The sequence below is a fragment of the Podarcis erhardii genome (assembly GCF_964252035.2).
Source record: "Podarcis erhardii genome assembly, chromosome: 6".
NCBI lineage: Eukaryota > Metazoa > Chordata > Lepidosauria > Squamata > Lacertidae > Podarcis > Podarcis erhardii.
In genome coordinates this window covers 20507358-20522495 of record NC_138510.1, presented here as the reverse complement: position 1 = coordinate 20522495, position 15138 = coordinate 20507358, and the positions used below count along the sequence as shown (strand labels likewise).

Sequence of the window (15138 nt, the reverse complement as noted above, 5' to 3'; positions counted from 1 at the left end):
CAACTGGCCCAAGGTCACCCTGAACCCTGGTCTCCCAAGTCCTAGTCTGGCACGCCTACAGCAACACCACACTGGCAGCTTCAAGGTCATAAACTGGTATGGTGACTTTTGGAGCCTTAATCTTTCCAAGGTGTATCTCACCCACCTACCCCTCGAACAAAAAACCGTCGAGCCTGAAGTATCGTTTTTCACATTGTATTTTCTAGATGGTGCAAGTATGAAATACTGCATGGGTTGCAATAGAAGATTTAAATCAATACTTTTCTTTAAATACACAAGGGTATGAAAGGGTTAGGTCACTACTTTGGAATGCTTTAAAAGGGAAAGGGGTTGATACAACCATGCACCCTTCACAAGTGAAGTGGTGTGTGTATATATCATGTTTTGATGAGCGTAGCCTAAGGCATCAGTGTTGCAAACTCCTCACCCATCTGTTAGGCAGCCAAGTTAGAGCAAGTTTCACCTGAAGTTACCTTTTGCTGTTGGGTCTGTATTCCCCATTGCTGACCCATTCTGACTGGCAGAAGATCTCCAGGGTATTCAACCAGAATTCTTTCATCACATTGATGCCTGAGATCCTTTGAACTGAAAATGCCAATGAATGAACTTGGAACCTTCCAGGTTCATGCAAATGTGGACTCTTATCACTAGGCTATGGACCCTCTCCCCTGACTCTTCTGCCCTCTTTTCATGACTTCCTGTCATTCAGTTCTTGACTGAAAGACAAGGCAGAACATCATCCACTTCTATCAGGTAGCTTGGTGTTCACAAAAAAGCCCCTGCACAAACACAAAAAAGCCACCCCACCCCCCAAATTGGGCCATTTAGCAGCCTTAGAACTTATCTAAGTGGCAGACTGAGACTATCAGAGTGGAAGCTTCTAACTTTCTATACCAATTTATGGAATCCCACGAAACCCCATGCAGATACTGTGTTTTCTTTCTTCTTTAAACAAAGTCAGTCCTCTGTAATCACAAGAAAAAAAACAACGTTTTCAGATCTCCCCAAAATGCCTGAGACTAGAAATGAAAAAAAATGGTGGTGGTCCAGGAGATTAGGATATCAGCATAACCGCTAGAGCACTGCATCCAGAAAATAGAGAAGCTGGAACGAACATTAGGAAGCCATCCCTGTCCAGGGGTAGGGAGAGGAATGTGAATGGTATATCAATATAGTGAACTTAGCTGCTACCAAACCAACAATTCAATTGACATGGGTAATATTTTCACAGCACATACCAGTAGAAGGAAAACAAACCTTTAGGTAATGAATTGAAATATGCTATACAGTATTGCTGTCACACCAAAATCCATACTTTTGGGGATACTAACACCAAACACTCTTCAGGAGATTTGGGCAAAGCTCCAGTGCATCCATTCATGATTTATAAATATATTACATATCTGGCTTTGGCTACATGAAGTGTTTGCATAATCTGTCCATGGCCCTTTTAAACTTTCCATTAAGTGCTTTGGCCCCCCACAGAAAGTCCTCTACTCTTGTGTCAGTAAAAATGCAGGAAGTGCAGAATGACAGGTCAATCTGTGTCTATGTCCCCAAATCACTTCTCTTAAAAACAACACTGAAACATAACTCCGTAATATGAAAGCACAGAAAAGAAAAGAATCGAATGGCACACTGCATTGTGGCAATCCCTTTTGATGCTACGGGCAGTACAGCCAGGATAGTACAATAAAACACTCAAAGCCCAGTATTCCCCAGCCGTTACTCTGATCAATAGGTACATGCTGTCTCCACAAGAGATAAAGTATGTGTAGCTTAGACTTTACCTTGGCTGCTACAGAAGAATTGGGCTTTTCCAGAAGGTCCCAGAGCTTTTTCCTCTTCTCGGCGCAGCAGGTGTTATCAAATTCCTCTCCTTCCCTCTCTCGCATTGTTTCCGCTTCCCTCTTGAGCTCCTCGTTCATCTGCTCCTTCTTCTGGTGGTACCTTGCCTGGCAACAGGACTCCAGATAGATCTCGTCAATCCCCCAATAGTCCAGTTCTTGGCTGAAGGACAAGGCACACATTTCCTCCATCATGTGCAGCTTGCCAGTGCGGTAAAAGTTCAAGATAGAAGTAAATGCCCCTGGGTGCCTATCAAAGAAATACTCGTTCTCCTCCAAGTTGTAGTCGTCACATATATCCATAAGGGTTTCGTGGGTGTTGCAGTCTCTGAGCTTACCCAACCTTGTCCGTGGCAACCTGTCCAGGGTTCTCCATAAAACCTCGTGGGCCAAGCCACCCACATTAAGCTTGACCCTTCTGGAGCAGGCCTTGCTCCTGACAATCTCCATGGGATCGGGAGGCAAAGAGGTAGTCGATCGAGATCCATGCTTATTCATCCCCGCAGGCATTGCTTGTCTCAGGAAGGCTTGAACAGGCTGATGAAAGCTTCCAGGGCACTCACACTTCTCAGCAGGATCTCTTCATCTGTCCTCCTCCTCCATGCCTGCAAGAGAAAAAATCCACAGAGCTACTGGCGACTTCTGGGGATCAAATGAGAGCTTCTTCCTTTGTTTTTGGGCTGCCTGCTTGATCAATTAATCAGGCAGCTGTACAAACAGCTCCGTTAGTCTGCTTGAAGGAGCAGCGGGGACAGAGGGCTGGCTGCAAGAGCACAGGTCGCTGTTCAGTTTAATGGTGCTGAAACTGAAGAGAGCCTTAAGAGTGGTGAGCTGGGGGAAGGGTGCGGGGGAGGCGATCAGGATACCTTTTTTGCCATTGGCCCAGCAAGACTTAGAGCAGCCTTTGCCTGATCTATACATGGCAAGAACTCATTGCAATAGAAGGGAACCCTGTGCGCTGTCCACACCCAGGTGCTGAAATAGATTTCCTAACACTTTTTCCTGCCTCTGGGAAAATAACCAGTGCCATGTCACAGAATCACAGAATTGCAGAGTTGGCAGGGATCATGAGGCCCATTTAGTCCCACATCCTGAAGTGCAGGAATCTTTCAACCAGCATGGGGTTTGAACCCATAATCCTGAGATTAAGAGTATCATGTTCTACCAACTGAGCTATCAGAGTGTTTGTGTTTGGGGCAGTGGTGTTGTCAGGGCAGGCTGCTGGGACAATGCCCCACTCAGAGAGAGAGAGAGAGAGAGAGAGAGAGAGAGCGCAAGCATGCGGGCCCCTATGTGGCTTACAGGCAGATTACTATGCTTTTGAAGTTACCATCTAAAGAGTCTCCCACCCCCATATGTCCATTGAGTCTGGAGTCTAAAATTACCAAACTGCCCCACTGGTTTGTAGTGGGATCTGGAAGACCCCATGAACCCCAGTTGGCAGCTCATCGGAGCAGTTTCCATTGTAATTAATTTTGCTCTCCTTGAAGTAATATGTATTCTCATCACCACTACCCACCCTCCTTTTCTTCTGAACCTTTACTTAGATTTGTGGACTCCCCCCCCCTTTAAACTGATGCATCAAAGCATTTAGGTATGTGTTACATTGAACAATCAAGCGAAAGCTGAAATACTTGGTTACTTACAAAGAGACCTGCATGTTTTGGTTTAAAGGCAGTGTACATAACTCTTTGTCCCTCACCCTTTCGTACCTTCCCCTCTCTCTCTCTCTCTCTCTCTCACACACACACAAATACACAAATGGATGTCCCAGCTTGATTCTAGGCACAATGAGAATTTGGATGTCCCTAACAAAAGGACTAGTTTGTACAACCATAATAGATTTTGGATTTTGGAAAGGGAGTAGGTGGGAAGTCTGATGTACAGAGTCATCCCCTACCCAAGCTACAGCCACTGGTGTTCATTTGAGTCCCACTGTTTCAACTGGTAAGGCTAACTGAGACATCCAAACAACTTTCCCTAGAGAAGTGGGTGAACCCCAGAGACATAAATGGGGTACACACCCACCAAGAGGCATATTTTGTGATCCAAGCTTGAACCTTTCATACAAACTCTTCTCTGAAGACACGCTACATACAGCATTGTATATGGGGTAGGATACAAGGGGGGGCATTAAAAGTCACTATAATTCTGCAAGAAACTCTACACATCAAATTGTCATATGCCTTTCTATACTCCTTCCCCAAATCATACATACATGAAGCCTGGGGTATTTAGGAACTCCATGTTTTGAAGTTAGTTCAACCAATAGCACTTCCTTCCAGGTTTATGAGTTTTAAGACTGGGAAAATACATGCAATTTTTATCTACTGGTTCTCATTTTTTCTTCTACATGTTCTTTAAGAGGCATTTCTCAGTTTTCTCTCTTCTGCCAAAGAGCTGAACTATGAACTTTAAAAGAGAATCATGGAGGGTCCCCCCCTTTTTCTTTTTTAGGTATTTGGAGAAACAGAAATGCTTCCAATCTAGTCTCTTCACATGTGCTTCTAATCTGTCCCCTGTTATAAATTTAACTCAAAGACATCAGAGGCACAGGCCGGCACTAATAGTTTACACAGCAGCACCTGATCACACACACCGTTCTACATGCAGAAAGTCTAGCATGGAGCAAAGTCAAATGACATTCACAGTCTGATAGTCCTGTTCACATTGGGTATGGGTGAAACAAGCCATATCTATGGCTATTACTCTCTCCTCTCTCTAGTAAGCTCTGGAAAGGCAGATGTGTCAGAGACTAATCTTTTGTAAATCACCACTTACAAAGGGTGGTCGGTGAAGGGGTTAGTGGGCTTGCAATGGCCCCATGCTAGAACAGATTACATCAGTGGGGGGGTGTATTGTGGAGGGGGAGGGAACAAAAAAAATTAAACTCTCACCTTATGAAGGTCTCTAGTGGAATGAGTGAATAGGGGAGCGGCACACCTATTTTAATTCATTTAACTAAGATACTTGGGGAAGCAAAGTCTGCCGAGCTTAAGTTGGCTACATCTGTTGGTGAGTTTGGGGCAAATGCCTCCAGGGAAATTGGGGCCATTAACCTCAATTATTTGAAATAAAGCACTGGAGAAAGACAGGCACACTTCTTCCATTTAGGTCTACAAGAAAGAGAGACTACACCGCGGAGTGTGTACGTTGTTGATGGAGATGGTGTGGAGACAGAGAACCCGAGTTTATAACCTGAGTGGGAGCAATCATCACATTTATTTCCAGCTCTTTAAAAAAAAAAGAAAGAATGTGGGGCTTCTATGGGAGGGAGTGTGAAAGAATTTCTATCTCCTCCATTTATCCCCCCCCCCAGCGATAACTAATAGGAGTCGTCATAACAACAGCCTTTAAAAAAGAGAATAATATGCAGCCAGTAGAAAGAGCTAGCAACACTGTTGCTTATACAAGATGGGAGAAATCCGGGAGAAGAAGAAGAGGAGGAGGAGGAACGGCTCCTTCTCTTTCCCCACGCCCGACTAAAATCCTACAAGGGTTTTCAGGGGGCAGGGGGGAGTCAGATCTCTCCCCCCCCCAAACACCGCCGGGGACCGAACCCTCGATTTGAGGAGCAGGACCCTCGGGCAGCTCCCCAGCTCAGTCTGCGCATCCACATGCTGCCCCGGGCAGATGTGATCCTCTAGCTCCTAACTCCGCGCGGGGTTTGCCCCCTTCCCCCCTCTCCCCTCCCCCCGGGTGCCCGTCTCCCCATCCCCCAATTCCGCCACTCACTTCTCTTGCCACGATCCCGGAGAAAGGAGGCGCCGTGGGGTTCCGGGGGGCGGCGAGGGCATCGGTCGGCCAGCTGGCTCGCTCGCTCGCTCGCTACATCCTGCTCCGGGCTAGCTCAGCAGGCAGGCAGGCGTCGCGGGCATCCTCGGCGGCGGCGAGAGATGGGGAGGGGGGCGGGCAGGGGAAAAAAGAAAACCCCACCGGGGACGAAATCCCAGGATAACCCCTTCAGCAGCTGGATGGGGAGAGCGAAGGCAGCAGCTCCCCCCCCCCCACCCCGGGCCGAGGCGTCTCTGTGGGTCTCAAGAGGCGCCCCCCGTCGCAACAAGCGTCTCGCAGGCCCTCGCGCCGATCCGGCTGCGCTTCTCGCCCAAGCCCCACCTTCAGCTCCGCCGACGCCGCGCGCGGGGCCCGGGCCCAGCGGGGAGGAAGCGCCCGCCGCTCGCAGTCAGGGAGCGCGGCCTCTCTCCTTCTTCTCGCCTTTCCTTCTTTCTCCCGTTCGCTTCTTGCTAACGGAGATCAACAAGTCCAGCCTGAGCCTCCAGCTTCGCCCTGCGATTCTGGTTGCGCGGAGTTTGGCTCGAGCGGATTAGAAGTTGGAGGAGAAAGGGAGACGGGGAAGAGGGGAAGGAGCGAGCTCCATCTAGAGGCCGGCATTGCGGAGCAGAGGCGACCCCAGAATGGCTAAAAAGAAAGAGCTGAGCAGACTTCCAGACTCCCAACCTTCCTTCTAGGTTTTTAAGCAGAGGTTGGATGGTCATCTGTCATGTATCATCTAGTTGAGATTGCTGCATTGCAGGAGGTTGAGACTAGATGACTCTGGGGGTCCCTTTCAACTCTACCATTCTATGATTAATATAAGCTCAGCAAATGGAATCCAGTTAGTTTTGCCATGGCCTGATGGTTATCAGCTTGTGGTAAGATGGAGGCTGGCTTTTTCACTGGTAGCACCTGTATTGTGCTGTATTAAGAAAAAGACCCATCATCATTGGCATTCAGCCGGCTCCTCAATACACGCCTGCCTATTTGGGCAAACATTTTAATGGGACTCTTTTATTGTAAATTAATGTTTCAATGGAATGGATTTCTTCTGTATTTTGTTTAGGCATGGATTTTATAACTGATTTTATACTTATAAACCACTTAGCGACCATTTTGGCATGTAAGCAGTATACAAATTAATACATCTCCCCCCTCCAGGCTGATGATGAATTCTGATGAGCTCAAAAGCTTGCATATTTATTTGTGCATTTTCCTTTGGGATCATGTGTGTGTGTATGCATGCATAGGCATTCTCTCTCTCTCACACACACACACCAACATTCATAATGTATATGATCCTTATGTGGCCAGACTGGTACCATCCTTCCATGCCAAAGAGGGTAGGTATCAGGAGGTTTGTGGGAAGAGGAACCCCAAGGTAAACAGAAGTGCAAAAGGGGGAATAAAGAGAGGAACCCCAAGGACTGAGCATGCTCAGGGTTTAAGGAATGCTGACTGACTGTTGGAGGGTGGCATGCAAACACTCACCTGGCAATGGGAGAGGTGGAAGGAAGTATTCTGAAAGAGTACATGGCTGCTGCAACATGAACACTCCACTGTGTACCATTTTTATTGTCAGTCCCACTTATTACCTTCCAGTTTCCTTTGATTTCTTCTCTAATGAATCAATAAACCTACCTGCAATTTTAATCTCACTTAAATGACTCTATTCTGGAGCAAAGTGCTTGCGTGCCTCTAGAATGAAAACTGTTAAAATGCCCAATATTTTGCTGTGAATCGTCCCTGCTTCAATCACACATTTTATGCCATTCCATTATTTCCTAATGGCTGGTGGGAAAGGGGAGTATTATGTGATATTTTCCACTGCTGACAGATTTATAGATGCCAGAATCCATATGAGAGGCAGCTTTTGCAAGAACCATTCTTCAATCAGTTTCCCCCATTTCAATCAGTTTTTCCCATCTGTAAATGGAATGAAAAAGCTACATCAATTGGAATTGAATTCACTTTTCAAACACCTCTCATGCTTGATACCACTTTAATAGCATTCATTCATGATGACACACAAACAAGGCATTTTCTAGGATCGTTGTCACAAGCAGCTTTGCATGACAAGTTGGCTCACAGTTTCGGAGTGAACCCAGTTCCCAGTTCGGAAGAGCGAATTTTGCTCCTAACGAAGGCTTTGGCCAGAAGCGTTCTTGCCTAGCTTAGCCTGAAGTATCAGTTGTGCCCAGCAATAACTGGTGGCCACTGAGATTGGTAGGGCAGCAGTCACAGAGCCCAACACTAGATGGCGCTAGAGCCAGTGACAGACCGAGCCAATCAAGTCTAGTTTTGTCCTCCTCCCTGCTGAGTTCTACAAGGACAACACTGAGACTAAGGGCTTATCCGCACTTACCTTTCCTCTGCCTGCTTCCTCTCCTTCCACTTAGATCAGCTTTTGCATATTCTGCCTCAACTGAGAGGGTCTTCATCACTGTGACCTTCAGAATGAGGAACTGCCTCCCTCAGGAAATCCATCTGGATCCTGCCCAATAGATTTACATTCGGATTTTAAGACCTAGGATTGCTGCTGTAGAAATTGATCTCATATTAGGCAGTATTTTCACTGGAAAGACCAGTTGTCGTTATTGTTAATGACATTTGTATTCCATCCTTCTTCCTATGGTGGCCTACATAGGAAGGTTAGTTCACATTAGCTTCATAATAACCCTGTGAGGAAGATTTGGCTGAAAGAGAATCACTGGCTCATGGTTGCACCCCAACAGTCAATTCTCTCTGCCCTCAGGCTGCAAAGACACCATACATTTAAAGCTCATGACTCCCATCCCAAAGAATCCTGGGAAATGTAGTTTATCCTTCACAGAACTACAATTCCCAGCACCCTTAACAAAGAGCAGGGTTCTTTGGGGGGAAGTCACATGCTTTAAATGTATGATAGGAATGCAGCCTCTCTTTCTCTCTCAACATACAGGCCATTAAGGAATGGAAAAACGTGTTTCAATCTAATTCATTCGAAAAAGCTTTTTATTGGTTTTGTTGCCCTTTCTAAATCAATGTCAGGATCTCTTTGGCCTGTGTGGAGAACCAGCAAAGAAGCCCAGCTGAGTATTACAAACAGGAGTGGGGAGGTAAGAGAAGTTCTAATTGGAGTTGCTTTTACTAATGTTTTAGCATTTGCAACATCATTCACACAACCTCATTGTGGTTTCCTTTCCTTGGAAAAGCTGAGAGAGGCCCCTTGTACTTAGTGTCACTGACAATGATGAATCTAAAGCAGTAATGGCTCATAAGTGTTGTGGAACGCCAACAGAGGCAGCTCTATGCGCAAATCTGAACATCCCTGCCTCTGCTTTTGCTGTGGTGAGGATATTGGAGCTTGCAGACTATATGAATTCTTGGAAAGAGCAAGGCATTTAAAACTGTTTGTTCTGTGGCAAGGACAGAGGACCTTTTCAGCCTGGGGGCCAGATTCCCTTCTGTTCAACCTTCTGAGGGGGCCACATGGCACTAGGGAGTGGGGCTGGGGGAGGGAAGCTGGAAGGGACCACCAACCCTCCTGCCAATGAAAGACTTCATAGGTGTATCCGCATCCACAGATACTGGGTTGACAACCGCATTGTAGACCAAGTTCACGTTTCAATTCTTTGACGCAAACAATAGGTTACAGTGGCAGATCACTTAATTCACTTTTTGTTGTTTAGTTGTGTAGTCGTGTCCAACTCTTTGTGACCCCATGGACCAGGGCACGCCAGGCACTCCTGTCTTCTACTGCCTCCCGCAGTATGGTCAAACTCATGCTGGTAGCTTCAAGAACACTGTCCAACCATCTCATCCTCTGTCATCCCCTTCTTGTTCCCTCAATCTTTCCCAACATCAGGGTCTTTTCCAGGGAGTCTTCTCTTCTCATGAGATGGCCAAAGTATTGGAGCCTCAGCTTCACGATCTGTCCTTCCAGTGAGCACTCAGGGCTGATTTCCTTACGAATGGATAGGTTTGATCTTCTTGCAGTCCATGGGACTCTCAAGAGTCTCCTCCAGCACCATAATTCAAAAGCATCAATTTTTCGGTGATTAGCCTTATTTATGGTCCAGCTCTCACTTCCATACATCACTACTGGGAAAACCATGGCTTTAACTATATGGACCTTTGTTGGCAAGGTGCTGTCTCTGCTTTTTAAGATGCTCTCTAGGTTTGTCATTGCTTTTCTCACAAGAAGCAGGCGTCTTTTAATTTCGTGACTGCTGTCACCTGCTTTAAACAAGGTCAGATTATTTGCCCATCTAGCAGTGAGGAACCTCCAGTCTGGGGGCCAAATAAGGCTTATGAAGTCAGGTTTTAAGCAAGCAAAGATGCAGCTGGGCCAAGGAGAGTTTGCAGGCACTGCCATCCAGGTGATGGAGGCTTCTGCATAGCCCTGCACAACACTTTGTGAGCACCAACCATCAGCTGATTGCTGGAGATTGCTAAATGCAGCACATGGAGCCATCAAGCAATGACAATCAGCTGACTGCGTAGATTATATTCCCCAATTAGTCTACTCCCGCAGTGGCTCTCCAATGTCTTACGCTGGGGCTCCTTCCTTCTACTTGATCCTTCTAACTGAAGATGCCAGCAATTTAACCTTGGGCTTTCTGCATGCAAAGCATGGGCTCAGCAACTGAGTTATGGCCCTTCTCCTTCAAAAAGTTGTTTGTTCCTAATAGTTACATAGAAAATATATTGACCACAAGGGAGTTACAAATTACAGAACTCAAGGTATCTTGATTGTCATGGATATTGTGCTAACTAGGTCCTGAGGTTAATGACTAGACTTTTAAGGACTTCACAGTGCTGTAAATCACACCTAGAGTGTGATTCTTTTGGACTGGCATACAGATGCCCTGCTCTGAAATGCGAGGAAAGAGCTGAGTTTCTACTCTCCGATTTTCATAGCATTTGCCCTCCCTTCTGCGTTTCTCAGTCACTAATAATACAGAACTTGTGGTTCAGAGAGTTTAATGCCGAGTGCTGAAATGTAATAAATGCAAACTGTAATTCTAAGTAAATATTTAATGATGTTGGCGGCACTACCTTATGGACAAAGCTGCAAAAATTACCCAGAGGCAGGCCTATATGGGAAGAGGAACTTTGCAGAGGCATTTTTGGTAATTGGATACATTAAGTTCAGACCACAGACCTCCAAATGGCTATAGACCCCATTTGTTGCATGGTTTGATTATTAAGACGGAAAGACCTCCGATGGATGCTGCTCTGTGTCAAACGAAAGGCTTTCATTAAGAAGCATTTTGCTCTTTGGGGAAGTTGGACTTTGCATAAGGCAAGCTTCTTCTGAGCATACCTAATGCCTCCAAAATGGAAAGTCATTGCCAGTATCATAATGCTGTTGTACACATCTATTGTGCAACCACACTTGGAATACTGTGTACAGTTCTTATCTCCGCACTTGAAAGTGAAGATCATAGAGATGGAAAAAGTTCAGATGAGGGCAACCTAAGTAATCAAAGGGGTGGGGCAACTCCTCTATGAGGGCTTTTTTTTTAATTTAGAAAAAAATATAAGCAATGGGGACATGATAGAGGTATATACAATTATGCATGTAGCTCATAATACCAGAACTCATCCATTGAAGCAGATTCCGGTCAAAAGCAGGTACTGTTTAGGGAAGCTTTTAATGTTTAATAGGTTATTGCATTTTAATATTCTGTTGGAAGCCACCCAGAGTGGCTGGGGAAACCCAGCCAGATGGGCGGGGATAAATATAATAATAATAATAATAATAATAATAATAATAATAATAATACAGTGGTACCTCTGATTACGTACTTAATTCATTCCAGAGGTCCATTCTTAACCTGAAACTGTTCTTAACCTGAAGCACCACTTTAGCTAATGGGGCCTCCTGCTGCCGCCGCCTTTCTTACTGCACCTATATCTAATATCATTTTATTTCAAGGGCTGGCATGGGAGAAACTGGTCTTGAGATTGCTTATTTTGGTTGTCACTGCAACCTTCAACAGCACAGAGGTGATTTTTCTTACCAGCACATCAAAATGGGTATTTGTTAAAAGGTTTTAATTGACTAAGCACATCTGTTCACCTCTATTGCACCTGTGCCTGCACCTGTCTTTGTATCCTAAAACACAGACATTGTCATTCACTCTCCATGTGCAAAGGAAGGCTGGCGCAAAATAATTTGTTCACAGAGTGACTTAGAAAACTGAAGCCTGACAGATGTAACCCAACCAAGAACGAGGTCTGCAACAGAGGCAGGCATCTTTTGGGGGCCCAAGCTTCAAAAGACTGCCATCATTTAGTTATGATTTTGCTTGTTATTCAAAGTATATATTTTTTTTATTCCCCTGCGAGATGGGTAGTGAAAAATACTAATTAATTTCAGGGAATAACATATGTTGTTGTTTTTAAAAAACCATTCTGAGCCATCATAGCCATAACATAATGAGCTATTGGCTAATTTTTCTTTCTCAAGATAACCTGGATAAATTCTACAGAACCTCCCACACACTTCACATTTTCCTTTGACCCGACAATGACAGAGTGTGGCTTGCTAACTCCCTCTCACACATGGCTGAGGAACCTGTGGGGCTCTGGAGGTTGTTGGACTCCAATTCCCATCAGCCCCAGCCAACATGATCTGTGGTCAGGGATGATGGGAGATGGAGTCTGATATCCTCTTGAGAACCATGGATTTCCCATCCTGCTCTTCTTGCCAAGTTAGACTGCGATCCTATATACAATTCAGCAGGAGAAAACCCCCTTGAATTCAGTTTACTTCTGAGTAAACATGTGTAGGATTGCGCTGTTAAGCAACAGTGAGTCATAACACTTTCTGGGGCTTCTCTGTTCGCCACAAAATACACAAAATTCACCCACACCATACATTTGAAGTACATGGGATCCTGCAAAGAATCCTGGGAACTGTAATTTGCTATGGGTGCTGGGAATTGTAGCTCTGTGAGGGGTAAGCTCCCAGGCTTCCTTGGGGGAAAGCCATGTGCTTTAGAAATACGGTGCAGATGTGCCAATTCTCTGCCTCTTCACTATTTCCTTGAATATTAGAGAGACCCATAAGTACCCAGTCACCTGGCAGTAACTGCAGAACAGACATTTTAGGGAAAGGACTGTCAAACTTATTTCCCCCTATTGTGTTTTCGGTTCCTTCCTCCACCCTCATATTTCATCTTCTACTTTATTTAGGATGTGTGTGCAATGATGTTGGGAAGTTGTTGTTGTTTAGTCGTTTAGTCATGTCCGACTCTTCGTGACCCCATGGACCAGAGCACACCAGGCACTCCTGTCTTCCACTGCCTCCCGCAGTTTAGTCAAATTCATGCTGGTAGCTTCGAGAACAATGTCCAACCACCTCGTCCTCTGTCATCCCCTTCTCCTTGTGCCCTCCATCTTTCCCAACATCAGGGTCTTTTCCAGGGAGTCTTCTCTTCTCATGAGGTGGCCAAAGCATTGGAGTCTCAGCTTCAGGATCTGTCCTTCCAGTGAGCGCTCAGGGCTGATTTCCTTAAGAATGGATAGGTTTGATCCTCTTGCAGTCCATGGGACTCTCAAGAGTCTCCTTCAGCACCATAATTCAAAAGCATCAATTCTTCAGCGATCAGCCTTCTTTATGGTCCAGCTCTCACTTCCATACATCACTACTGGGAAAACCATGGCTTTAACTATACGGACCTTTGTTGGCAAGGTGATGTCTCTGCTTTTTAAGATGCTGTCTAGGTTTGTCATTGCTTTTCACCCAAGAAGCAGGCAGAGTTCCTCCGAATAGCGGGCCTTACCTTAGGAAAAATGAGGCAGTGTGTCTTGGGTTCCAGATGTGTGTGAATACACACCATTAGAGGGCAGCAAACTGTTATTTATTTCTTAAGTTTTGTTTTGACAGCTGCATCCCACCCTGAGCTTGGAGTGGTGGACCTGAATATAAGCCACCCCACTTTTACCCCACAAGTACTCTGTGTAGTAACAAGACTGAATTATAACCACCCAATGCACCACTTTTTTCATAAAAAGGATAGGGTTTGCTTTCTGTTCTGTATTCACAAACTAGTTCTCATGTACAAAAGGTAACAGATTTACAAACATAGGGCTGGATCCTAATGATTTCTGCATCAAACTGTAGCTTGTTCTAGTCATGCTGTTTACAAAAAGGGGATTGCCAAAATAATCACTGTCTCTGCCTTCTCCAGCCTGGTGCCCTCCAGATGTTTTGGAGTCCCAGACTACAACTCCCATCGTTCCCACACAACCCACTGGTGGAAGTTGTAATCCCAAGGATCTGAAGGGCACCAGGTTGGAGAAAGCTGACCTAGCAATGCAGGAATCTCAACATATGGTTCCCCATCCAGTTTGAAACCATACCAGACCCTGCTTAGCTTTGCAATGTGCTAATAGTTTTAACGCTGCACCACCAGAAGGAAGCCCATAGGTTCCCCATCCTTGTTTTATAGCAGGTTTTCCTTGGCCAGCCTGATGTTGCTGAACTACAACTCCCAGCATCCTAAGCCATTGGTCATGCTTAATGGGGCTGGTGGGAGTTGTGGTTCAGCAACATCTGGAAGGCCAGAGGTTGCTGACATGTGTTTTATAGCAAGTGAGATTGTGAATACAGGCTGATTAGGGACGTGGGTGGCGCTGTGGGTTAACCACAGAGCCTAGGGCTTGCTGCTCAGAAGGTCCGCGGTTCGAATCCCCACGACGGGGTGAGCTCCCGTTGCTCTGTCCCTGCTCCTGCCAACCTAGCAGTTCAAAAGCACGTCAAAATGCAAGTAGATAAATAGGTACCACTCCAGCGGGAAGGTAAACGGCATTTTCGTGCGCTGCTGTGGTTCACCAGAAGTGGCTTAGTCATGCTGGCCACATGACCCGGAAGCTGTAAGCTGGCTCCGTCAGCCAATAAAGCGAGATGAGCGCCGCAACCCCAGAGTCGGTCACGACTGGACCTAATGGTCAGGGGTCCCTTTACCCTTTACCTTTTTAAGCTCCAAGATGGGTGTGAAACACCATAACTTGCTGATCTGCATCTCTTAAAGCAACAGACAGGAGCTCTGGGCACAGTTTCCCCATCTTGAGTGCCATCACTTACATCAGCAAGATCTGACTATCCTGGTGATTAAGCTTCACCACGAACCTCTTCCTCCTGACATGATTTAAACATTCCACTTACTTAATGCAGAAATTTACAGATCTGTTAAATTGCTATTTGCAGTTGTAATTTAAAGGTTCACTGCTACAGCCATTAGAAACCAGAAGCGTTGGCTTTTCATGCAGATTCAAAGCTATGATTACAGGGGCACAGAGGGCATTTGCTAATGTGCCCATTCCCAGAATAACTATAAAACATGTGAACTGGGCCAAGACCTGTAATGAGGACAAATAAATTCTAAGGGAGGGGGGTAATAATCTAGTTCAGTACCCTTTATTTCAATGTTCAGGCTGGGAGTGCCATAGCCTATATAGCCAAATAGGCACCAGAAACACAAAAGTGGGAGATATCAGCAAGCATACGGGAAACCACAAAATC

At 45.6% G+C, this 15138-nt stretch overlaps 1 protein-coding gene across 1 annotated transcript in view; it reads right to left on the bottom strand.

Moving 5' to 3' along the window:
- Nucleotides 1-6218, bottom strand: part of KCNB1 (potassium voltage-gated channel subfamily B member 1) — a 186838-nt gene extending 180620 nt beyond the window's left edge. Inside the window, exons 1-2 of the mRNA XM_081867634.1 lie at nt 5583-6218; nt 1791-2452 (exon numbers count right to left, since the gene is read on the bottom strand). Of these exons, the coding sequence (XP_081723760.1) occupies nt 1791-2357 (567 nt within the window). The 5' untranslated portion in view covers nt 2358-2452; nt 5583-6218. The remainder of the gene's footprint in view (nt 1-1790; nt 2453-5582) is intronic.
- Between the last annotated feature and the right edge of the window lie 8920 nt (nt 6219-15138).